This window comes from Miniopterus natalensis, chromosome 1 (assembly GCF_054644295.1).
Source record: "Miniopterus natalensis isolate mMinNat1 chromosome 1, mMinNat1.hap1, whole genome shotgun sequence".
Classification (NCBI taxonomy): domain Eukaryota; kingdom Metazoa; phylum Chordata; class Mammalia; order Chiroptera; family Miniopteridae; genus Miniopterus; species Miniopterus natalensis.
In genome coordinates, this window is record NC_142081.1 from 2,464,042 (window position 1) to 2,489,199 (window position 25,158).

Sequence of the window (25,158 nt, forward strand, 5' to 3'; positions counted from 1 at the left end):
CTTGGGACAGGGAAGCAAGGAAGGTGCACAGAAGCAGCAACAGGAGAGCCCAGGCTAGGCTGCTCTAGGGACCTTGGAGACAGGCTCAGGGGGTAAGCCCGGGATCAGCTGCCACTGCCCATTGCTCCCCTGGTTGTAAGTCTTGCGGGGTCCCCTCACAGGGAACAAGGGGGAAGGAAATGGCACTGGCATGCTTCCCTGGTGGGGATCACTTGCTGGGTCCTTTGTCCTGAGTTTCTCTTTCTTGCAGTTGGAAATGTTAGGTGAGGTCTCAGGGGAGGGTCTCAATAGAACATTCATCAGCTTTCCAGGTGTGCTTTTTCAGGGTCGTGGTCTCCACGGAGTGGTCAGTGCCAGGGCAGGGGGTCATTAGTCAATGTAGGGGGTCTGCAGCCACTTCTCTGGTTTTGCCTGGAGCTGAAATACAACTGAGGCCTAGATGATATCTTTAGGGAGGAAGGCTCAGGGGGTCTACACCACATGACCAACTGTATGCTGGGGGAGAGCAGGTTACCTTGGGACAAAGTTCTTGTTTTCCCAGTTTTGCCCCTTCTAGGCACCCAGGGCTTCCTGCCCTGGTGAGTTTCTGTACCTGGCCCATGTAATAGTTCTATTCTTGTCTCTGTCTTGGCAAGCGTAACCCCAAGAGCAAGAGGTACCTTGAATGACCTTGTAGGGGAAGGTTACTAGAAGTGACCCTGCCAATAAGGCCCTCGAGCTTTCTAAGCTGGTAGCTGATGCCTTGTTTTTCCTCGATGTATTATCTAAGGCCGCAGAAAGGTGAGACAGCATACCCAGCCTGTCCCCGGAAACCCGACTCCAGTGCCCTGAAAAGACACAGACCTGGGGTCAAGAAGCTGTGTGACCAGGACGCAGATCCATGGTTTTCTTACAAAGCAATGCTAGAGCCACCCCAGTAGGATGTCTGGGTGGCGGCCAGCAGCACCATATGTCTATGCAGACTCGTGGCTGCCACTGGTGGCCACTCAGTGCTATGCTGGTTTCAGGAGCATTTGTGCTAGGAAATGCTCTAAGTTAGTGGTTTAGGGCTTTGTGCTCCAAGTAGGCCTTGCCTTGGACCTGTCTTATTAAAATGAGGTCCAACGAACAAAATAGAGATCTAAAACTTTTCTATCGAAAACTCTACTTAACTACAGAAAAAAATACGAATCTTTCAAAAGGTTTCTGTCCCATTTTCCCAGAAGCAGTAGGGTGACATATCTTTTGGGCCCTTTCCTGTGTGTCTCCAGCTTGCACGCTGGGGATGCAGACAGCAGCTCCAAGGCCTGGCCACAGTGCCTGTCAGTCTGCCTGAGGCAGGAGTTTCGTTTCAGTTGACCTTCCTGTTTCACATTAATACGGAAATTCTAGACTGGATGCCACGGAAGAAAGTAGCCATGTGTGTCGAAATGCAAGGTCATCAGAAGGACCAGAGGACGCTTCCTTCCATCCCCTCCACAGTCGTGGCCGCTCTCTGATGTGTGGCGGGTGCCATGGAAATGCTGGTTTAAGTTGGGCAGTGATGCTCGCTTTGGGGGGAAGGGGGTACGGGCTGGAGACCGACATGGTGGTTTGGGGTCTGCAGGTAAATTTCCCTGCCTCCCCTCACCTGCAGGTGCAGGAGCCTTGCTGTGTGAGGCTTGCTCGTGGGCTGTGTTTTGCCCCGTTCCAGGGCTATGTGGGACTTTGGGTGCTTATATCCCTGTGTAACCTGCCTGGTAGGACTTGTGTGGAGCACGTGTACCTTCCTGGTTGCTGATTTAGCTGGACTCTAGGGTAATTTTGGTGATACAGTTTGTTTACTCATTGTTAATTGTGACATATAAATAATGCTAAAATAAGCAGTTAGAAAGCAGAATGTCACCTAGTAATAATGGCAGTAGCTCTGTTTAGTGAGAACTTACTACGTGCTGGGCACAGTGCTGTATGTATTGTGGGATCCTCTGATTTAACACTCCGAGTGTCTTCTTGGATAAGCCCTATTACCCCAGTGAGCAGTTGAAGAGCCAGCCTGGAGAGGTGGGTACACCTGCTGGGTGGTGCAGTGGCCCCGTGGTGTGTGGATTGAACACTGGTCCCACAGTTTGCCTGACCACAAGGATGTGCCTTCTACTTAGTAATGCACAGTGGTCTTGGGGAGCTTTACCCTCCCCCCATTTCATAACCCATGCTCATTCTGTACCTGTGCTGTCCTGTTTTTTAAATTTAGTATGTACGTGGGTGGGATGCTTCTGGACTCACGGAGAAGTGGCCTGGAAGCTGGCTGTCTCATGGTGCAGGCTCCCACTCTGTGCCTTTGTGCATCCCTGTGACTTGCACACATGACTGCTGGCTCTGCCCCGCACATCGCTCCAGCGTGCACTTTGTTGTGTGTTTTTAACTTGCACATGTTGGTATTCTCAGCAGCAGGGAGCCAGCTTTAGAAAAGAGGCCTATGTTGTGAAGGTCACTCACTTTGCGTAGGCTCTGCTTCAGCAGGAATCCCAAAGGAGGGTGCCCTGTAGGGACCCGAGACCTGGGGTACCGCTTCAGGCAGGAGACATGTTTCTAGGTGGCCATGGGATGTCATTTCAGCAATGACAAAGCGAGATGGACCAATGGGAAGGAGGTGAGGGTCAGGGATGAACTGGAGAGAGGAAGCAGAGATGAAGGATGTGTGGCCGCCCAGAGTCAGGCCCGAAACTGCTTTGGACAGAGCCCGGGGAGCAGGGCGGGCGGGCAGTGCACTCCTGTGACAGTAGCCTGCTGGAATGAGGTCTTTCCTGTGTGACTTCCCCACCCGCCCTCTTAGAAGGCTTCTCACGACTCGGTTTGAACTTTCCTGTGAGTCCTGTGAGTCAGAGCATGATCAGAGGGCTGCCCTTCCAGCCTCCAGAATCCTATGTTACATCTGGGAAATGGGGCGTTTGCTCACCTGGCACGTGGCGTGGTCCTCATTGCCAGCTGTGTGGAAGAGCTCACATCTGGAGAGCCTTGTTTGGTAGTTCACAGGGCTTCTTGGGAGATTCCACTTTCTCAGACAGTGATTCCTAACAAGGAGGGTTTGTGGCTGACACCCTGGAAGGGCAGTGTTCTGTCATTTAACAAAGGATCTTAGTTATAAACAAACCAAACCCATTCAGTGTAATTTAAACACATTTTCCAAAACCTGGGTGATCGGCTAACCTTCTGTGGGGGCATCAGCAGTTTGAGTGGCGAAGAGGTTTTGGAACTAGAATCTTGTTCTAAGCTGGTACCTGCAGAAAAGTGGCTGCTTTTCCAGCCCACGCTAGACCCAGCCCGGCTCTCGGCTCTGCCCTGTTGTCCAGTTCTCATGGGGGTTAAGCTACGGTGCCCAGTGGGCATTGAGCTTGTGCCCTGTCTGTTTGGTTGTTCTGTCTCGGGTCCTTGGGGTGCTGCCCTGGCTCCCTCCTCCCTGTACAAGAGATCAGGTATGCAGCACCTGGGCATACTCCTGGCCTCCCAGCCGCCAGCCTCAGGACTTCTTGCACCACCTATGGGTGCCTCCCAGATGCCCTGTGACTGCACCTTACCCACCGTGGGGCTAGTGCTCTGGGCAGCAGCAGGTCTCTGTATTGTTGTCTTGTGATGGGGCCAGAGGAGGACTTCCTAGGAGTGGAGACCCACGCTGTGGGGTGGAGCTGGCTGTTCACAGAGGAGGGAGATCTGTCCCTGTCTCCTCTGCGTGGCACTTGGCCTTTAGAGCCTGTTTCTTCCTTGGTAAGTGTGTTGTTTGATCTGGATCATCTGTAAGACGGTCTTCAGTTTATGACCACAGAGTGGCTGAGCCCAACACAGTGAAGACTGGGTGACAGGGGTGAGCAGTGTAGGTCAGCCCAGAGGGGCTGCTGGCATGCACTGGGGAAGGGCACAGAGGGATTCCCCGGCTGCCTTCCAGTGCTGCTGCCCTGGGACACAGTCCTCTTTCCTCTGACTGCCCCTCCCTGGGCACTCCAGCTGGCTGGTCTTATTTCCTCTCCTGATAAACCAAAGGAGGCATCAGGTTCTCATTCCACAGTGGTTTTCTGTCTTTCAGCCAGAGACCCTACTCCTGCCCGGCTCTCCCGGCAGAGCTCTTCCCTGCTTCTCCTCATGGTGGGTCTCCTTTGCCAGGGCTGCCCTGGTTGATCGATTCATGACTTTTAGGGCGTCAGGAGATGTTCTGTAGGGGACAGGCTTGGGTTGTGGAGGAAGGAAGAGATTAGGACAAATTTCTCCTAATAAAAGTTTAGCTGTCTAAGGGCTAAAGGAAGAAGAAGGAACTTTCTAAATTACTTCACAGCCCACAAGTTCATGATCACTATGAGAATCAGACTTAATCTCAGTTCAGCTGGTCTCTTTCTTCAAGCTGCCTGCAGTCTGTCTGCCAGGAGACCTTGGTGCAGATGGTATTTAAAGTGAAGCCTCGCCCAGCCAGGCGTGGCTCAGTGGGTGAGCATCAGCCTGGGACCCAGGAGACCACGGTTCAATTCCCGGTCAGGGCGCATGCCCGGGCTGCGGGCTCGATCCCCAGTTGGGTGGCGTGCAGGAGGCAGCCGATCAGTGACTCTCGTCATTGATGTTTCTATCTCTCTCTCTCCCTCTCCCTTCCTCTCTCTCTGAAGTCAATAAAGACATATTTAAAAAAAAAAAATGGAGCCTACCGGTGCTGCGGTTGTCGTGGTTTTGTGTCCATCCTGAATGCTCCGGATGTGTGACAGTGATGCTGCTCCCAGTGGCTGTAATTCACAGTGTTGCCTGTGCCATCGTATTCTCAGGCGTCCGGACGCTGGTTGACATCGGTGAGGGACCATCGAGACCAAATGGTTGAAAAGGCGGTGCTCTGCTTCCCCCCAGTCAGCTCCGCCACACCCTCACCTCTCCCACCTCCGGGCTGGCTCTGTGGTGTTACCTGTTTGAAATGCGAAGGAGCAGTAGAGTCTAATGAGAAAAAACAGTTTGGCCCCTTCCCCTAGGCTCTGTAGCAGCCGCTGAGATGCGTTTTGCTTCCGTTTCTCCATCACTCCTCCCTGGGTCTTTCCCACTTGAGTAAAGGCACCCAGGCTAGGCACCAGCCTGTCCTTGGGCCTTTGCTTTGCTTCACCCCGTTTTGCAGGCGACCAGACTTCAGCCTGGCCTGGGTGCGGCCCTTCCTCACTCCAGGCCCCACTGCAGCCATTTCCTGAGCCCCCCGGGGAGGCAGCTGGTCCCACACTTGCCCTCCACTGCCTGTCCCCAAGTGGCATCAGGTCATCTTGTTGTTGTTGTTTTTTAATCCTCACCTGGGGATATCTTTTCATTAATTTTTAGAGAGAGTGGGAGGGAGGGGGAGAGAGAGAAACATCAATTGGTTGCCTCCTGCATGCGCCCTGGGACCGGGGATAGAACCTGCAGCCCAGGACGCTGAGCTACACCGCTGAGCTACACCGGCCAGGGTGCAGTAGATGATCTTAAAAGATGTTTAAAATGTTTGAAACAGTTACAAGCATAGAAAAGTTGGAAATACCAATACAAAGATCTCCTCCCCCAGCTATTTGAGAGTGAGTTGCTTACACCACACCCCTCACCCTTGAATAATTTGGTGCATTTCCTGAAGACCAGGCTCTCTGTAACCTCCAGAATCAGGAGTTTAACACTGATATGTTGCCACCTTATACTCTTCAAACTGCCCTGACGTGCCACCAGTACTCTAACCCCCTTCCTTCCTCTCCAGGTCCTTTCTCTGTGAACAGGTCCTTAGTCTTCCCCTGACTTGTGAACGTGAACAGATGAATGTTGCAGGCTGGTCATTTTGTAGAATGTTCCCTCAAGTTAGGTGTGCCTTCTGTTTCCTCATGACTAACTCCAGGTTATGTAACTGCGGCAGGTGACGTACGCCTTCTCTCTGTCACATAACGGATGACCTTTGCTCTGACCACTTGATTTTGGGTTGTGTCTGCCATGCTGCACTGTAGTCACTTCCCTGTATGATCTGGAAGGGTTTTGTTGGGGTGTACTTTGAAACTATAGAATATCCCATTTCTCACCAGTTTTTAAATGTATTAACTTACTAACGTCGCTGTGGACTCCTGGTTTCCCAGTGTACCTAGTGGGTTATAGCCTGTGCCTGTTAGTACTTACGTGGACTCACCGTTGTCTTTGAGCACTTTCTTAGTTTCTGCACAAGGCTCACCTTGTGCTCCTGACCCAGCTCTGGAGCTGCTAGGAGTCCTGGTTTCTTTGCTGCAGCTGGTATTTCGAAACTGAGATCTAACACTAGATACACTTGTTGCTGGGGTGTTGCTGCCTCCGGCCCTCTCCGTGGGCAGAGCTGCACTCTGCATGGACGCACCATTTATGTCTGGTGTTGCGTGTCACATATATTGAACACCCTGAGCTTACACCGCTGCCTCCAGTTCTGATCTAGTGCCTGGGGTTTCTGCTCCCTCCTCCGTTACTCCTGCCTCTGACAGCCAGGAACCTGGCTTCCAGCTCCTGGAATCTGTTTACTTTCTGGATTAATCCTCCTGTAGGTGACAGGCCTCCCACCCCACTCTCACCCTATGCCAGCACGGATGTCCTCCCCACCCCTGCATCACCCCCTTTGGACTTCCCCTAAAGGTGGTGTTGAGGAAAGACCGGAGGGGCCTGGAGGAGGGAGAAGGGACTTGGGGCTTCCTGCCAGCTCCCCCTCCCTTTGAGTGACAGCAAGGTACTTTCTAGTGGTGGGTGGCTGATCCCAGTTTGACAGTTTCCCTCACTTGCAGGGGCCCTGGCCTCAGCTGGCTGGCGCAACCTCTCAGCTCCATGGGCCCAACCCGCTGTAGCACCCAACCCTCAGAGGTTGGAGTTCCAGCAGCACGAAGCCCTTTGCAGTGTCAGAAATTCCAACCCTTCCTTTGGTCCATCCTGACTCTGGCTTCCTGCATCTGCCCTGAATCTTTAGGGTTTTGTGGGAGTGTCCGGAGTATTGTGTTGGACCCTGCAAGAGTGAGTGTGTCTACAGCGAGAGCACTCATTGCTGGCTGGGCTCTTTCCTTCCCAGACACACTCTCTGGTGGAGAAATAGGACACGTCAGATTAGTTGGGATTGTTTTTTTTCACGGTAAAGTGAAAGGTACCACTTGGCTCTCCCAGAAGATACCAAGGGAGGTTGTGGTCCTCAGTGGCCGTTAACACATTTCCTCTAGGAATTTTGGGAATGGTTATTTTTGGTGACATTTGAAAGAAAGAAAAATGAATCATAGGTGACATTTAAGTTCTAGCTCAAGGTTGTTTTTGTTGTTTTTTGTTTTTTTTTTTTTTTTTTACCATCGCCTTTAAAAATAATTCAGGGCCTTTGTGTTCTGTTTTCTGATCTCTGTGCTGATGGGCATTTATAGCGATTGGCAGTAATTCATCGTCGATGGGCACTGAGAACCTTTTGGGCTCTGGCAGGTGTTCGAGTGATCAGTGAGCCGTGGGGATCAGACCTTGTGGTCTTAGGCGACTATTTAAGGGGAAACAATATAGAGTTAGGTTAATAATAAATATGGGGCTCAATTAGAATCCCAGAAAGTGTCAGATGGCAGGCATGTTTTTTGGAGAAAATGCAGATGTTGATGTAAGAAAGCAACACAGAAAGAGCCCCTGTACACTTTGCCCAGTTTCCCCCAATGGGAACGTTTTGCAAAACAGTAGTAGTGGAGGATTTGAAAAAGAACTGTGTAGAAAAAGTAGAAGTGAGCATAAAACACATGGATCTAGGCCCAAAGGTGAAAGTAGGAACAGGTGTAGGAGAGGCAGTTAACTGAATGGGTGCTGGACTGAGGGAGGGTGGACTGTGGCCTGGAGTCCAAGTGTGTGGCTTATGGTCCCAGCTCTGACACTTGCTCCAGGCTCTTGGAAGGAAGTTACACAGACTCTCTGCGGTAGTTTCCTGGGGCTACTGTGACAAATTAGCACAAGCCAGGGGCTTACAAGGACAGAGCTTTTTTCCTCACAGTTCTAGAGGCCAGAAGTCCAAAGTCAAGATGTGCACAGGGCCTGCTTCCCTCTGAAGGCTCCAGGGAAGGAGTCTTCCCCGTCTCTTCCAGTTTCTGGGGTAGCAGTGTGGGGCACAAAAATAATGTTCTTGCCATATTCTAAGTTACTCTGCTGGGCTGATAACCAAATTCACAGGAGATGATTCACAGGAGAAAATGTCCAGCGTTTATCCCGGATGCCCATGTGTGGGTGCCGGGAAACTGAGACCCAAAGCTGCACTGGGCATGAGGTTTATGAGCCTTTCTGGACTAAGGAGAGGGAGGCAGGGGTCTGGGATGTCAGAGGGAAAGCAGGTAATTCACAGGTAGAGGAGAAAGAGCAGACTGATAACCAGATTCTAGCTGGGCCGCCAGAAACAGTGGGACATGGGAGTTAGCAGCCAGGCTGTGCCGGACTTCTCCCTGAGGTCATGCTCAGTTCAGACCACTGTTCAGGTGATGCCCCTTCCTGTAAGCAGGTTCTTCTATCTGAGTTCCTTTAGGCAGGTAACGGGAAAGGGCCAAGGGATCTTTCTGAGTCTTGTGTTTCTTAATAATCAGTTTAAAGTCAATACTCTAAAAGGCATGTTTTGGGATGGCAAAACTTTGGTCCCCCCAGCAGCCAGCCTTGGTGTTCCTGGCTGGTACCTGAGCCGCTCTGATGTAGGCCTCCATCTTCCCGTCGCCTTTCCATCTGTGTCCAAGACCTCTCTTTTTATAGGGACAGCATTCAAGTTGGATTTAGGGCTCTGTCCATCCCCGTGTGTCCTCCTCTCGAAACTCGAGTACACCTGCCTGGCCCCACTCCAGATAAGGCACTCACAGCTCTCGGGGGGGGGGGGGGGGGCAGGGTGTGGCAGGAGGGGGGGGACACTGTTTAGCCTAGTGCGTCCTCTAAGAAACCTCGCTCCGTTCCTCTCCTCCCTAAATAAGGGTAATAATGGAATTAATCTTGGGGGGCTGTGGGGAGCACATGAGCACAGTGTGAAGTGGGGTTCCCATGGGAGGCACCACATGACTGTCAAGCCCAGTCCTTATGTTTTCCAGGGGCGCCTCCTGTGCTCCCCCAGCTGCCTGGGGCCAACAGGTGAGCTTAGAGCTCACTCACCTGGTGAGCACATCAGTCGTAGCTGCTACAGAACAGGCAGGAGCATCTGTCAGCTTCTCAGGTAGCAGTTGACAGGTGGCGCTTACCTCTCATGACTTTTACCAGGGTCTCTGCTATGACAGTATTTGTTATAATAGGTGTTGACGTGTAGGTGCTAATGATAAACCACCCACATTAATTTATTTTATTATTATTATTTTTTAAAATGTATCTTTATTGATTTCAGAGAGAGGAAGGGAGGAGGGAGAGAGAGAGAGATAGAAACATCAATGATGAGAGAGTCATTGATGGGCTGCAGCCCGCAACCCGGGCATGTGCCCTGACTGGGAATCGAACCCCGATCGCCTGGATCCTAGGTCCACGCTCAACCGCTGAGCCACGCCTGGCCGGACCCACCCACATTAATTTAGCATAAATGCTCACTTTACAGATCTTAAATGTTTTAAAAAATATTTATTTAAAAAGTAAACATTTTTTCTATAAAAAGTATAACTTACTGGAATACCCCCAATCAATTAAATTTTCATATAATATAACTTACTAGAGTAAATTGTTAATTTTGCCTTTTTAAATTTACAGCTAAACCTTTTACGCAGCTGGTGAAGGAAATGCAGCTTCATCGAGAAGACTTTGAAATAATTAAAGTGATCGGAAGGGGTGCTTTCGGTGAGGTAAGATACACCCCATTCTGCTAACTTTGCATAGATTGCCAAAACCACATCTCACATCTCAGGGACCTCCTATGGATTTTGGGGTGAGGTGATTGTTGGTAGCATTGGGAGAATGCTTGGACAAAACCTGAACAGTGGAAATGAGGAGAGAAAAGTGAAAAGGAAAGCTTGTGACTGATGAATTAATTACCTTGAATAACGTTCTGGCCAAAACAGTTTCTTACAGACTAGTAAGTTTTTAAAAATCCATTTGTTAATTGAGAATTTTCTTGAACATGCACAGAGGGTAATATATGGTCATTCTCATTATATGTGGCTGCTGCCATCAATCTGTGCCGGCCATGTGTCCCACTGCCTGGCATTAGGGAGAGGGCAGCTTGTCCAGCGCTGGCCGCCTCCCCTCATGATGGGCGAATGTCCGTCCTGCCCTGGGTGTGTGGCTGTGATGGAGTTGTGGCCTCTGCAGGTGGCGCTCTCGTCCCCGGCTCTGCCCATAGCCTCTCTGGCAGGGGTGCAGGTGCCCTCGGCAGATGAGAACAGGTTTACAGGTAGCCACCTCAGAGCTCGCCTCTCACACTCTGAGCGTATTAACTCCTGTACTCAGGTTTCGGCTTCTGTTCTCAAGGCCCAGGACTGAGGCCCCATGTCCCGTGGCAGCCACGCACGTGCCCTGCTCAAGGGAGCCCTTGGTGTGAGCAGACGTGAGGTGGCACTGGCTGTGCAGGTGTTTTGTGTTGTGCACATGGGAAGAAAGTGAACAGCAGTTTCATGAGAGCAGGTCTTTGCTGTGGAGCATTTCATGACTTCTGAGTTGAAACAGACTTGTCATCTGTCTTAGAAAACATCTCACCACTGCTGATTCTCCTGCCATAGACACACAATGGCCCTGCTGTACCTGCAGGCTTCTGCAGAACACAGAATAATACTCCTGTGAGACAGCCTGCCTGGGGGGTGGGACAGCATGTGCTGTGCCTCATTTCTCCCCTGGAAACTGCCCTGGTCTCTGACCAGACCCTGGCCCCCAGTCCTCTGACATCCCCCCATCTCTTGACCTCATACCTTGCCCCCCCCACCCCACCCCTGCCTTCCAGCTCCTCTTCTCTATCCCCCAACCCTAAGAGTTAGTCTCATCCAGGGGTGGTGGGAGGGGAAACAGCACCACTGGTGGCTGTTTGGTGGCAGGCAGCCTTGTCCTCTGGGTTGGCAGCTTTTCCCATGCCCACCCCAGGCTGACCGATCTCCAGGTTCACCTCGGAACTACCCTGGGTCCAATATTCCTCAGCCAAGTGCAGCTTACTGTGGGCTAGGATGGGACATGGAGGTTTCTCTGTGTTTGGTATTTTAATACTGAAGTATAATCACAAAAACTGCCCAGATCTAAGTGGACATTCTGAGTTATGGCAGAAGTCTACACCTGTGTAACCTGATTGATGTAGAGCATTTCTAATCCCCTACATCAGGTATGGGGAACATCCAGTGAAATCATTTGGTCTGGCCCTGCCAAGGCAGCCACAGGTGGGACTTGAAATTCAATAAATCTAGGAGCTTTTTTCATAGCAAAATTTTAAGTTGATAATTTTGTATGGCCTTCAGATGATGTTATAAATATCCAAATGGCCGTTGGCAGAAAAAAGGTTTCCCACTCCTACACTAGAAGGTTCCCTGCTGTTGCTTTCCAGACCCCCTCCTCCTGTGAGCCCCGCTGGTCCCCCGGCAGCTGCTCTCCTGATGTCACCAGCAGGGAGCTTAGTGTAAAGGAACCACAGGAAAAGTAGAGTTCTACATGGATGGACACAACAGATCTCTGAGCTACAGGTAGTTATGTAAGGTGTGGTTTTTGTTGTTTAGTGAGACGAAAGAGAAAGCCTGTTGAAATCAGACCTGACTCAGTTCAGCCTGTACTTACTCTGATTGTTGTCCTTGCCCGGGAGCTGTGCCCACCTTGGGGGCTGCGCAGTGAGGGACGAGTATCCAGAGGGGTGGGGGAGACGCTGGTGCCAGCGAGCAGCCCCTTTAGGAGGGAGAAGGAAAGAGGGAGAGAACACCGTTGTGCCCAGATCATTTATAGTTAGTTATTTAAGTGCTTTTTTTTTTTTTTTTTTTTTGCCAAAGAACTTGATACAAAACTCAGTTTTCTGAATTTCAAAGAAGGCAACAGTGATTACCCTCCACATTCCTCCAGATTAGGAGAAACGTCCTCGCCCAGGCTGTGCAGAGCCCTCGGGTTCTCTCCTTTCCTTTGCTCCCTCTCAGGCTTTGCCGCCTTCTCTGTATGCCCACCCCCTTCAGCACCCTAGTCAGCCCTCCCTGGGTCCTCGGCCTGGGCTCTGCACACGGCACTCCTCACCTGCTCCGGCCACCTGGCAGTCTGAGTCCTTGACTTCCTGGTCCAAGGGGACTTCCTGGAAGAGGTGCATGTGAGTTGTACTTTGAAGAATATGGCTGGCAGCCAACATGCTGAGTCTGACTATGTGTCTAGCGCCATTCTGAGCATGTTAATGAGAGGTAAGGGAGAGGAAGGTACCTGAGCGTCAGCATGAGCATGCGGATGGTGCCCGTGAGTGCAGGGAATGGAGCCTGGGAGCCATCGACGAATTTTTAAAGTTTTATTATGAAATTCTCCAGACAAATCCCAAAGTAGAAGACAGTGAACCCCCCTATGGCACCTAGTGCTCAGCACTGGAGTTTTGTTTTTGTCTTTTTGTTTTAAATATATCTTTATTGATTTCAGAGAGAGGAAAGGAGAGGGAGAGATAGAAACATCAATGATGAGAGAGTCATTGATCGGCCGCCTCCTGCACACCCCCGACCGGGGATTGAGCCCGCAACCCGGGCATGTGCCCTGGCCGGGAATCGAACCCCGATCGCCTGGATCTTAGGTCGACACTCAACCGCTGAGCCACGCCCGGCTGGGCAGCACTGGAGTTTTTAACTCCAGCAGGCGTGATCTGTCATTCAAGTTGCTGTGTGCTAAAATAAAGTTTTGATGCCTACAAGGACAAATCCTCATTTACGTAGAAAATTGTTTTTTCCTTAACAGCTCATTTCCAGGCAACTAAGATTTTACTGTAGTTTTATGAAAATGCACTTTTGTGAAACTCCCCGTTTGTATTTCAGGTTGCTGTTGTCAAAATGAAGAGCACTGAACGAATCTACGCCATGAAGATCCTCAACAAGTGGGAGATGCTTAAAAGAGCAGAGGCAAGTGTGACGCAGAGAGTTGTGCATGAGAACACAGGCCTCCCCAGCCCGGCCTGCCTTCCTTGACAGGAGTGAGCTGCTCCTTGCCATGGAGGTGCCAGCCTCCTCCTGGTACCTGCTCCTCTGCATTGTGCTCATGCATGTCCCCCACAGCCTGCCTGAGTTTCTCGCTCTAGTCTGGGCCAAAGTGTTGACTGTAAGGGTGAAGCAAGGCTGCATGGAAATTTCAGGCATTTCCCTCAGTTCTGCTCCGTAAGCAAAAGGAATGATTGAATTTGGAACCTACTTAAGTACAGAAATATTTGGTTGTGTTTTTTAAAATATATCTTTATTAATTTCAGAGAGAGGAAGGGAAAGGGAGAGAAAGAGAGTTGAAACATCAATGATGAGAGAGTCATTGATCGGCTGCCTCCTGCACGCCCTGCACTGGGGATTGAGCCCACAACCCTGGCCTGTGCCCTGGCCGGGAATCGAACCACAGTCTCCTGGATCCTAGGTCAATGCTCAACCGCTGAGTCATGCCAGCCGGTCCAGAAGTGTTTTTATGTTCCCTCTTAGAGGGGGAATGAAGATTGTAATTAAAAGTAGATGACTGTTTCCTTACCTCTGTGTGCATCCCTGTGGCAACTGCTCATGCCTGGCACCCTCCCCCCAGCCCCACACCCAGCCCCTGCTGAGACAGGTGAGGCCACCCAGAGCCCAGGCTTTTTCTCCAGCACCCCTGCTTCTGTCTCCATTCACCACCACCCTCCATTCCTCCACCACCTCAGAGCCAAGAGGCCTTCCTTTCCAAGGATGTGCTTCCCGATCACTGCCAGGCTTTGACCTCTCCGACCTGCCCCAGCATCTGCCCTCATCCTCTTGTGTGACTCCTCTGGCCTGAGTGCCTTGAGTGCCTGGTCCCACCTGGCCCGCTGTCTGTGTGGCTTGTGGGCTGCTGTTCATGCCACAGCTGCTAGGCAAGCCCTTTGGGGGCAGGCCCTGGGCCCCTCCCTTTGGAATCAACTGCCCCTGCTTTTGGAAATTCCTCTGGTTTTTAGCCTCACATCCTATCCTTCTAAACCCTCTTTGTAACTTTAGGTGTCCCTTTTCTCTTTTGTTCTCAAATTCTCATCTCCCCATGGTCGCTGCCGCCTTGGGCAGGTAACAGTACAAGCCACTGTTCCTGTGGGATCGCCCTCCTGAGCTTGGGGTTGTCAGGGCTTTGTGGGTGGGCATTCTCACCCCAGCATCCACCAGGGTCTCATCCACCTGGGTCTCACGCCTGTCATCCCGTTTTCATATCTAAACCACAAGGGCTGTCCTCCCTCCTCACCACTCCCTCCCCTCCTGTGGTGCCCTGCACAAGGTCTCGTGCCCACTTGTTGCTCAATAAGTGCATGTCGATTGACTGTGTAATGATCGATTTTGCAGTCACCTGGGCTCAAGGGTGGGTGGCCCAGGACTCTGCTTCAGCCCGTGTCTTCCCGCAGCCTCGAACTGCCCACAGCCTCTGCCCATCCTCGCTCCGCTGGTCTCTTCTCTGTGCCCTCCCCCCTCACCTCCCGCCCCCTCAGCCCAGCAGCCCTTCCTCATGTGACCACTGCCACTGTGGGGGCGCAGTTCTTCCATGTGAAGATGTAGCTGCTGTTCCGTGAAAGTTTGGGGGAGGTGTTTGGGGGAAAGAAACAGTGGGAGGACATTCCATTCAAGTGTATATTGTCATGGGAGTGATTGGTTTATGAGGGAAGACAACTGAGCCTGTTTAATAGCACTTGTCATGTTAACCTCTGGAGAGTGCGTGTGTGTGTTTAAATTTTAAAAGTTATAAGAGTCCCAAGGTTAGGAGAGGTGATTCTCTCTATCATGCTAGGTACTGTTTATGCAGATGTCATGGTGAGTATGTAGAGTGGGTATTGCTTGTTTAATTTAAACCTGGTGGCACAAAGCAAGACGTCAGTAAGAGGTGACAGCAGAACAGTTGCAGAGCAGTGTAAGATTAACTCGTAGACCAGGCTGGCCATTCGCTCAGCTTTCTTGGTCATAAAAAAAATAGTAAAAACTGTTGAAACAGAACTGCTGAATAATACATCTCTTTCCTGTGTGGGTCGCCGTGCTGGCACCCAGTTTAAGAGTGGGCTTTGTTGTGAATGTTGGTTGCTGGGGCGGAGTGGCTGCGTTGGAAACAGTGTCCTGGGCCGAGCTGGCCGCTGCCCCTCCCTGGGCCCCGAGTCTGGGTGGCACTGGCCTGGGGGCATGAGGCTCCAGAGCACCTGCACGCGGTGAGCTGACAGTGGGTCATGTGAGTCCTTGTCTGTTCCTGATGAGTAGGATCAGGACACATCTACCTCAGGATTTCTTTTAGAAAGAAAAGCTTTTTAAAGAAGTTCAGGATAGAAAAACGTGTCGAGAGAGAAAGTTCTAGAGGTCCTGATGAGACTCGGGTGAGAGAGCCGGGAGCACACACTCTAGTGCCCCCCACACCAGGCCTCCATCAGGCACTAGTATTTGTGCAAGTTTCAAATAAAGAATGAAAATCTTACATTAAATAGGCAATAAAAAGGAAGTTTTGTTATAATTATGCAAAAGACCTGGTTACTTACATTTTTTAAACCTCCCCCTTTGCGCCCCTGAGGTACCCCGTTCACTGCAGTAACTGCTCCTGCCTTCTTTCCTTCTCCTCCCATCTCTCGTTCTCCACTCCCCCCTGGCAGCTGGCAGCTCCTTCTCTGTGTCCACAGGACATTCCTGTTTACTCACTTATGAAATTATGTAGCATTTGTCCTTTCTGACTTATTTCACTGAGCATAACACTCTCTAGGCCCATCCATGCTGTTGCAAATGGCAAGCTTTCATTCTTTTTCATGGCTGAGTAGTATTCCATCGCACATACCTACCACATCTTCTTTGCTCACATGTCTATTGATGGGCACTTGAGTTGCTTCCATGTCTTTGCTATTTTAAGTAATGCTGTGGTGAACATAGGGGTGCATATATTGTTTCAAATTAATGATTTTGGGGGTTTTTGGATAAATACTAAGAAGTGGAATCACAGAGTCATATGGCAGCTCTATTTTTAATTTTCTGAGGAATCTCTGTATTGTTTTCCATAGTGGCTGCACCAGTTTGCAATCCCAACAACTGTGTATGAGGGTTCCCTTTTCTCCACATCCTTGCCTGTGGTTATTTCTAAATACAGATGCCACCCGTGTATTAAAGTTTTTTTTAAAAAAACACCCATAGAGGCCAAAAAATAGCCTTCTGCCCACATGCTTCAAGCCATGGGTCTTCATAGTAGAATCCTGTTATGATGTGGGCATCAATGTCCTGCAAATGAGCCACATTCCTTAAAGATAACCCATCAGATCAGTGCTAGGTGTGCGCCCATCCTGCCCACCACAAGGCTGCCAAACTGCAGGCCTGTGACAGAGGGGTAGACACCCATCTACCCCAGGAGGCTGACCTGGTAAAGAGAGCAGCCGATGCTGGGTGGCAGGGGCCCAGCCGGGAGGCTGTTGCTTACCCCACCCCATGAGCAGGTTGAATCTAGTGTGGGCCATAGAGACAGCAGGTGTGGAGGGTGGGTGCAGGAGCAGGAGGGACAGGTATGCCCCACCTTTCAGCTGGCGCAGGTGTGACTGAGGAGTGGGCATAGCTGCCTGGGTCTGGTTCCAGGTGACGGGGGAGGCCGGGCGCCTGCAGCCTGGAGTACCCGTCTGTTCAGGACTGTGCCCTGCAGGGTAGTTCAGATGGACTCACCTCTTTCCCCCACGCCTTGCAGACCGCGTGTTTCCGGGAGGAGCGGGATGTGCTGGTGAACGGGGACTGCCAGTGGATCACCACCTTGCACTACGCCTTCCAGGACGAGAACTACCTGGTACGTGGGTTGCTTCACAGGTGTTTAAATATCCAACTAGATAAAACTGGAGTTTGATTTGTGTTGTGACCGTCAGGTGGGTTTTTTAAATACACTGTGATGTTCTACGCTTGTTTTCCTAAGTAGCCTGATTATTTTGTTCTCCGGGTTCATTACACTTAAATAAATGGGGGTTTAAACATTTCTGTTTTGAATAAGGATGGGAAGCTGCTGTAGGGCTTGGAATGTTGCAGCCCTGTGCCCTGAGTGGGCGCTTGCCCTCCGAGCTGGGTCTCGTCCTCCCCAGGGAGCGCCCTGGCCTCTGGGCGACCTCCTGACAGCTCTTTGGGCGACTCTTGGTTTCCATGTTCTTGTCCTCTGTTTAGTCTGCTGACTAGATCTGGGGCTCCCTTTCACTGTTGACTAATCAGCATTGACTCGCACAAGTGCGCAGAGCTGAGCATGGATCCTAGTAAAGCGGCGAAAGGGAAAGCAGTCCTTTGGCTCAGGCTCCGAGTGAGTCACGACTCTGTTGCACTTTAATGCTGGAGCTGGCTCCCCAGGTTTGCCTCAGCCTAGAGTTCACACCAGGCCCTCCAGTGGATGGGTCTCGGCCTCACTCCTCTGGCCAGTGCGCAGCTGTTAGTGGCCTCGAGGGCTTCACTGGTCACTGTGGGCAGCCTCAGGGTGAAGACCTGGGCTGTGTTCTCTCTGTGACAGCTGGTTGTGTGTTCTCAGAGATACGTTCGTTTGCTGACAACACGGGGCATAATGTAGGCTGTTACTCATTGTCAAATAATCTTTCAAACGTCAGAGATACGCTTTAGATTCAAGCACCCACAATTAGGTAAGACGGTTTATTTTACTTTTTATTTAGAATTGAAAATTCTCCTGTTTTGACAGAGCGGCAGCTTGTGTTTGTGGAGCACTGGCCTGTGGGTTTTCTTGGTCCTGTTCCGTGACCCAGCAAATTAGGCATTCACGATTTTCACCCTTTTTTAGTGGGGCGTCTGGGGCAAGGAGAGATGTCATGTCAGCTGCCTGAGGGTATTACACAGAGTCAGGGACTGTGCCAGGACCTGGCCCGGCCTGCCTGATGGTGGTGGTACCCGTGCCCTGGCTCCGCCGACAGCGCAGTCCTGACGCTCCAGGGCCGTCACCACGGGACCCTCACTTCCTCGCCTGGTATTGCTGCTCCCATCACTGTCTCCAGTTCATATCCTGTTTTGATATGAACGGAATGAGGTTTCTGAGGCGTGCTAGGCAACACGGATCTTAGAGAAAAACAACAGTTTTTTGCCTGACAGTTTTCCTGAAATTAGCACAGGGTATAGGCCTCTGAAACGTTAGGCATAACCCACTTACTCTAGTTGGGCCGCTCAGGATTTCCAGCCAGGAAGCCATCTTCTTGGTTTTGGAGTTGCCCAGTTAGAAGTACAGTGAAAATTATGGAGCAGGAAGGCGAGGGCTCTGGCACTTTTCTAGTATGTGAACAGGGGCTGCTACAGCGATCGGCAGCCCAGGCTAGACTGCTCCGCCTGCTGCCCACCAGCGGTGTGTTTAGGCTGGTTCCTGCCCCTCTAAGAAGCAGCAGGTGCCTCCCTGCAGGATAGTTGAGGGGAACGCCGCCCTGGAGGGCTTGTGCCATTAGGCTCCCGCAGGCCACCCTGCACAGCTAGTTCCTGTGGTTTCTATCATGGATTTCTAGCTCTGCACTGCACCAGTAACTGGAAGGATGCTACTTCACTTGGAACCCTGCGTTACGTGACAGAGGAGATAACTGGTCTAGTTCTTATTAAAAAAATGTGTCTGCATGTCCGCCTGTGCTCCCTTGCCGTTCACTTTTCTTATAAACCTATACTCCAGATGCCCATCGGCCACATTGAGCACGGCTGTACTGCGTTTGCTGGCTTCCTTTTAGATTTCTAAGTGGACGTGGAAACCGTGAGGCCTGGCTGGACATGTGCCTGACCCCTTCCTGCTGTTTTCTTTATGGGCCAGAGGCCCTGCCTGTTCGTGCACTTGCTCGCCGCTCACCCCATGTGTGTCCACCAGCAGGCGCTGTGGTCTTCCTCCAGGCGTCTGCCCATGTCTTCATTCTGTCCACCTGTGCCCAGGGCCGTCACCCTCGCCTCCTGCCTGGGCCACATCATGGCTTCCCATCTCCTCTCCAGCCCTGCTCTGTCCCTCCTCCTCTGGTCATTCTTCCCAGGGCAGTCAGAGGAAGTTTCAGCATAAATCAGACTGCAGTTCCCGCCATCGCTGTGGGGTCTGGCCTCACCCTCCCTCCTTCATCGTGCTCCAGCTACAGTCACTATTCCCCATTTCTCCAGCAGCCACATTCGTCCTCTGCTCAGCCTCTGTGCACACATCCCATTGTCTGGAACACACTGGCTTCTGCCTGTCACTCAGACCTCCAGTCTGCCCGATGTCTGTGTGCAGCGTTGCCCACCATGCTCTGCCACGCGTGGGCTTCGTTTCTTCCTGGCACCTGTACCTCTGAAGTTGCTGATTGATCTCCGTGCTTGCTATGGTCTGTGTCCCTCTGCTCGATGTCAGTTCCACGGGGAGGGGCCCGTCGTCAGGAGAGGTGCCAACAGGTTCATTACTGAGAGAACCGGCGAGTGAAGGTCCTTCCCGAGTTATCTTTGTAGCAGGAGTTGTGCTGGGAGGTTGGGGGGACAAGACGACTGATAGGCTTCAGCCCTTAAACTGCATTGGGGCTGAGCTCGGAGGCCGGACAGGGGGTGTTCGGTAGAACACCTGTGCGAGGGCAGGGACCTAAGCGCAGGTGTTCTTCCTGCTGAGACGTGCCCTCATGTGGCTCTCCCTTGGGGGCACTGCAGTGTCATGGTTGGGTGGTGTGTCTAGAGTTGCTATGTGGGCCCTCCCTCTGCGCTCCCAGCTGGGTAATGGCCTCGTTTCCTCATTTCTGCTCTGGCTTCATGTCTTCCTCCTTGCCAGGAGGGCCTGGGGGTTGTTTCTAAGCCCTGTAGAACTAGATGGGCCGTTCGTGGTGCTTCCATGTTGGGTCACTAGCATTTAGAGTGCCGCTTCCTCATCACACCCTCCAGTCATCTCCCATTGGCTAAATGTGTCGTTTGTGGGAGCTTGTTCTCTGCCAGGTGCATGGCTTAATGGCTACAGCAGGATTGTGACACGTGGGTGCGTCTGCTGAGGGCAGATCCTGGATTCCATCTATCCAGACTCAAGGATCCTGGGGCTTCTGAGGCTGAAGTTTGGCCCTTGCTTGTCAGATGTAGTGCTGAGTAAACGCTGTGCTCTGTTCTTCTCCTCCGGATCTGCAGTACTTGGTCATGGATTACTACGTGGGTGGTGACTTACTGACCCTGCTCAGCAAGTTTGAAGACAAGCTTCCAGAGGACATGGCGAGATTCTACATCGGCGAGATGGTGCTGGCCATTGATTCCATCCATCAGCTTCACTACGTGCACAGGTAACCAGCTTCCGTACTCCACGGAACCACATACCCCCTCCGGAGTCCCTGAGGCCTCGACTCCGTTCCAGGCTGTCCAGAGAAGTCACGCGCATGGTGCCCTCGTTGATCTCACCAGCGCAGGGCCCCTTACCCCGGGGCGGTCTTTGCTCCACAGCACCTGGCCCCGGGAGGTTCCAGCCCCACTGAGAGCTGAGAGCTTTCAGGAGGCCACTGAACCTGATACTCAGCTGACGCCAGCTCATCTCCCCCGCCCCCCCCCATCTGTGTCTCCTCCTCAGCTCCGCTTTTCTGTTTCACGCCGACCCCATAGGGTCATGGCCTTGAGCACCCCACAAAACTCACAAAAGGATGCTGGAGTTGAGAGGTTTGGAGTGCCGAGTTAGAGGCTTTTGTGCTTTGTGGATCTTTTTTGGTGGAATGTTCTTTGGCTCCCGCTTGTTTGGGATGGAGTAGTTGGCTCTTTTTGTCCCTATCACATGAGGACAGCCCAGCACACTGTCCATTCTGCTGCATGACGGCACTCAGCCCACATCTAGCTCTTAGGAGTTGTGCTGCTGGGACATAATTGTGCTCCTTGTGGTGCACACCCTCCTTTGGTTTTAAAGCTTGTGCTCCCTGCTCACGCTGGTCATAACAGCTTATTCTGCCAGGAAGGGAGGGCAGGTGCTCAGAGTCTGCCCCGCCACCCCCTCCTGCTGTGTTCACAGGTACATGAACAGCAGGTGAGAGTGAGTGCTGGTTAGGGAGGCACACGGGCTCCTCTGTACCTGGGCAGATAGCTCACTTCTCCCCACCTGTATCTGTAAAGTACATTTGCGGTTCTTGGGGGTTTGTTAACCTGCACTTGTGTTGCCCGCGTCTCCACCTGACCCCCTCCATGTGCCACACACTACCCCTCACCTCGTTTCTGTCTTTCCTATTTCTTCGTGGCACCTACCCAGTTGAGGCGGGAGAGAGCTGTCTGCTGTTCCAGCTCACCCACTAGCGAGGCTCTGACCTACCGAGTGTGTTGCATGCAAATGGTTAATTTATGTATTTGTCTTACTAACAGAGACATCAAACCCGACAATGTCCTTTTGGATGTGAATGGTCACATTCGTCTGGCCGACTTTGGATCATGTTTGAAGATGAATGACGATGGGACTGTAGGTATTTTTTTTTTTTTTTAATCTTCATCTGATGATATGTTCATTGACTTTTTAGAGAGAGAGGAAGGGGAAGAGAGAGAGACGATGTGAGAGAGAAACATTGATCAGTTGCCTCCATGCGCCCCACCCAGGGATGGAGCCTGCAACCTTTTGGTGTACCGGACAATGCTCCAATAACTGAGCCATCCGGCCAGGGTGGAACTTAAGGTATTTTTAATGGAGATTTTCTATTTGGTTTTGGGTTTTACTTGCAATTAGAAAGGTCTTAAAATTTCAGTTTGAGGTACAATTAAGGAACCAAGTTGATTAATGTGAATTAAGACAAATCCGTTTAGGAGACAGTTGAAATTTTCGTTTTACATTTAAAACATCTTCATGGTGCTTTATATTTACCAAAGTTACACGTGTACTTTTTGAAGTAGGGGTTGTGGGGTTTACTTGGGTCCCAGGCAGTGGAGAGCAGGCCAGCCCTCCTGCACCAACAGGCAGCTCTTATGTCACTCTTAACATGCTGTCTGGGCTGCTGGGGTGGACAGGATGGTAGTGGGACAGCCTCATTCTCTCTTGGGAGAGAGAACTTCCTGCCAATCAGATGTTCTCTCTGTGGGTGTTGTAGATCTAGAAACAGGGTCCTCATGCCAGTGGTCCAAGGGCCAGCTAACCCCCACTGCAGATCAGGAGGTGCCCTGACTGGCCATCGCCAGACCCTGGGCTTGGGCTGGGTCAGACCAGTGTCGGAGATGCCCTGACTCCCTCACAGTGAGCTGCCTCAGGGCCCTGAGGACTGTCTGCACTCCTTCCTGTGGCCACTGTCATAGTGTTGCTCTTAGATGTCTGGGAGTCTACACCTAGCATGGGCATGGTGTCTACTTCTCCAGAGGGCAGTAGTCCATGGGAGTGGGGATTACCTCTCCTCCCTACACTGTGCTCCTGGAAGGTGTGGACGTGCACCCAATTACCACCTGGCACCCAGTCTTTCCAGCACTCAGTCTTCCCGCTGCCCACTGGAGCTCCTGCAGCCACCAGGTGGAGGGGTGGCCCTGGCACGTAACAGAGCCAGAGCTCCCTACTGGTTCATGCTGACTGGCTCCGAATACTGTTTTGTCCCTGGGCTCTCAGACGTGACCCAGGGGACAGCTTGGCCCTTCCCTCCCTGGACAGGCCTCCTGAGACATGCAGGCCCTGCTTTCCTGTGGTGACAGTTGCTCTCGCTGCCCGCAGAGGCATCTCCATGCCCAGGCCCTCCCTGCTTGTGGCCGGGACCTGTTCTTGCTGTTCAGGGGCCTTAGCTGCCAGTCCCCTGATGGGAAAGTCTAACCACCCAGAGAACGCTAGACCTGCTTCGACACGTTCCTGTTGAGAGACTGAAGGGTAGGCTGTGGGTGGGCAGCCTTAGCGCCCTCCCACACACCCCCCTGCAGCGTTAGAGATGCTGCAACCTAGAGCCTCTGTTTCACAAGTGCCAGGGGTCTCTGCACATGGAAACCTGAGAAGGGCTGGCCTGGACACACCTGGTCCGGACCACACCCAGTAGGGTGGAGCACGTGGGATATGGCGCCCCCTTGGGACTTCTCTGCCACTGGGTCTGCAGTGGTTTGGGCATTGAGAGACTGGCAAGCAGGAGTCCCATGCATTCTAACGCTCGCACCCCAGGACTGAGTGGCGAGGGAGTATTCATTTGCTTGGATTTTGAATTACGAGGCTTTTCAGTCATGACTGAGTGAGGAACTTGGCATTGGGGATGTCCTAGGTTTCCCTCAGCATGCCCTCCCCCTCCAGGTCCAGTCGTCAGTGGCTGTGGGCACACCCGACTACATCTCGCCGGAGATTCTGCAGGCCATGGAGGATGGCATGGGCAAGTACGGCCCCGAGTGCGACTGGTGGTCGCTGGGCGTCTGCATGTACGAGATGCTGTATGGAGAAACTCCGTTCTATGCGGAGTCGCTTGTGGAGACCTATGGGAAGATCATGAACCATGAAGTAAGGCTGTGCTTCCACTTTCCCTTGTCCCAGTTCCAAGCCGGGGCAGCCTCGGGGAGGGAGCTCAGTCTGGAAGCTGGGCGGGTCATTGGGGCAGAGAGCATGGGGAGAGCAGGGGTGGCGGTGGGGGAGCGGAGAGGCTGGGAGAACTTGGCCTGGGCTCCTGACTGGGTGTGGGTGGGGCTTCAAGGACGATCCCGTTTGCGGGAGGAGGGAGGAGGGTGATGATACCGAGTTAGCATCCCTGCAGGAGGATTGGGCCTCGGTGCCATGCGGGACCCAGGCGGCTGTGTGGGTCTGTTTCTCCTTGGGACGGTGGGTGGGAAGTACCGTGGGGTAGTTTGACCTGTGGGTCTGGATTTATCACTTAGATCAGTCAATCTGATTCTGAGCCTGTTTCCCAGAAATCAGTGGTCATAAACCATCACATGTCTCATTGTAGGGGTATTTTAAAAAATATGTTTTTATTTCAGGGAGAGGAAGGGAGAGGGAGAAAGAACCATTCATGATGAGAGAGTCATGGATCGGCTGCCTCCTGCACGCCCCCTGCTGGGGATCGAGCCGGTGACCTGGAGTCAAACTGACCTCCTGGTTCATGGGTCGATGCTTAACCACTGAGCCACACTGGCCAGGCCGTAGGGGTGTCTTTAGTCCCTTCTTGATCCCATTCTCTCCCTCTTATGTTCCCTGGCCTTTCCCAGCTGTGACCTCGCTTGCCTTCCTTCGCATGTTCTGCATCATTCCCTTTTCCTCCTGATGTCGTTTTTCCCTTCATACTTTTTCAAACATTTCTTTCTAATGCCAATTTCACCCTCTACCCTACCTGCTCTTGTGCTCCCATGCTCACACTCTCTCACATACACATACACTCTCGCTCACGTAGACACGCTCCAGAAATGGTTCCATGTGCTGCTGTGTTCCAGCCCTGCCCCTGAAAGGAGCAGATTAACACTAATGTGGGGAGTGGTTTTCTAATGACATAAAGCAAGTTGTACTTTTAACAAACACTTTTTCCAAAGTAGAAATACATCTTTTTATTTATAAATTATTGTATACTTACTATAACAACTTCAGCCTGGCCGGGCATGACTCAGTGGTTGAGCATCGACCTAGGATCCAGGAGATCGTGATTCAGTTCCTGGTCAGGGCACATGCCCAGGTTGTGGGCTCGATCCCCAGTCGGCATGCAGGAGGCAGCCGATCAATGACGACCCTCATCATTGATGTTTCTGTCTATCTCTCTCCCTCTCTGTTCCTCTCTCTGAAATCAGTAAAGGTATATATATTTTTAAAAAAATTTTTAAAACCAACAAAAAACTTCAGACGATGCAGAGTGCACACAGTAGGTGGTACCATTTCTCAGTAGTAAAGGCAGTTAGTAGGTACCAGCAGTACTGGGGCCGGCACCTGGGGTCCTGGTCCTTGGTCCCTGGTCCCAGCTCTTTGTCCTTTGTATATTAGTCTTTACAACAGCTGGGGACTGGTGCTGTTGTCCGTTTTCATGGGTCACAGTGGTGAAGCTGAGATGGTGGTGGTAGCTCAGCACTCAGGCCACCTCGAGAGGTGGAATTTCCATAGCGGCTGACACAGTTCCTTCTGACAAGCCAGGCTGGTCTCTCTCCCCACCCACACGTGTTGTCAGCATTCTTTGCCCCTTGATAGGTGAATATTTACATTTACATTGTCTTAGTTACAGGCAGGGTGCTGACCATCTGCCACATACAACCAGCAAGGCTGATGAGCTCCCGTGTGCCTCTGGAGCTCATCTTTGTTAGTGTTGGTTCGTGAGTTCCT

At 51.8% G+C, this 25,158-nt stretch overlaps 1 protein-coding gene across 1 annotated transcript in view; it reads left to right on the plus strand.

The window, feature by feature from the left end:
* Positions 1 to 25,158, plus strand: part of CDC42BPB (CDC42 binding protein kinase beta) — a 79,706-nt gene that overhangs the window by 25,545 nt on the left and 29,003 nt on the right. Inside the window, exons 2-7 of the mRNA XM_087818038.1 lie at positions 9,649 to 9,740; positions 12,858 to 12,941; positions 16,702 to 16,797; positions 20,085 to 20,233; positions 21,288 to 21,381; positions 23,164 to 23,364. Of these exons, the coding sequence (XP_087674164.1) occupies positions 9,649 to 9,740; positions 12,858 to 12,941; positions 16,702 to 16,797; positions 20,085 to 20,233; positions 21,288 to 21,381; positions 23,164 to 23,364 (716 nt within the window). The remainder of the gene's footprint in view (positions 1 to 9,648; positions 9,741 to 12,857; positions 12,942 to 16,701; positions 16,798 to 20,084; positions 20,234 to 21,287; positions 21,382 to 23,163; positions 23,365 to 25,158) is intronic.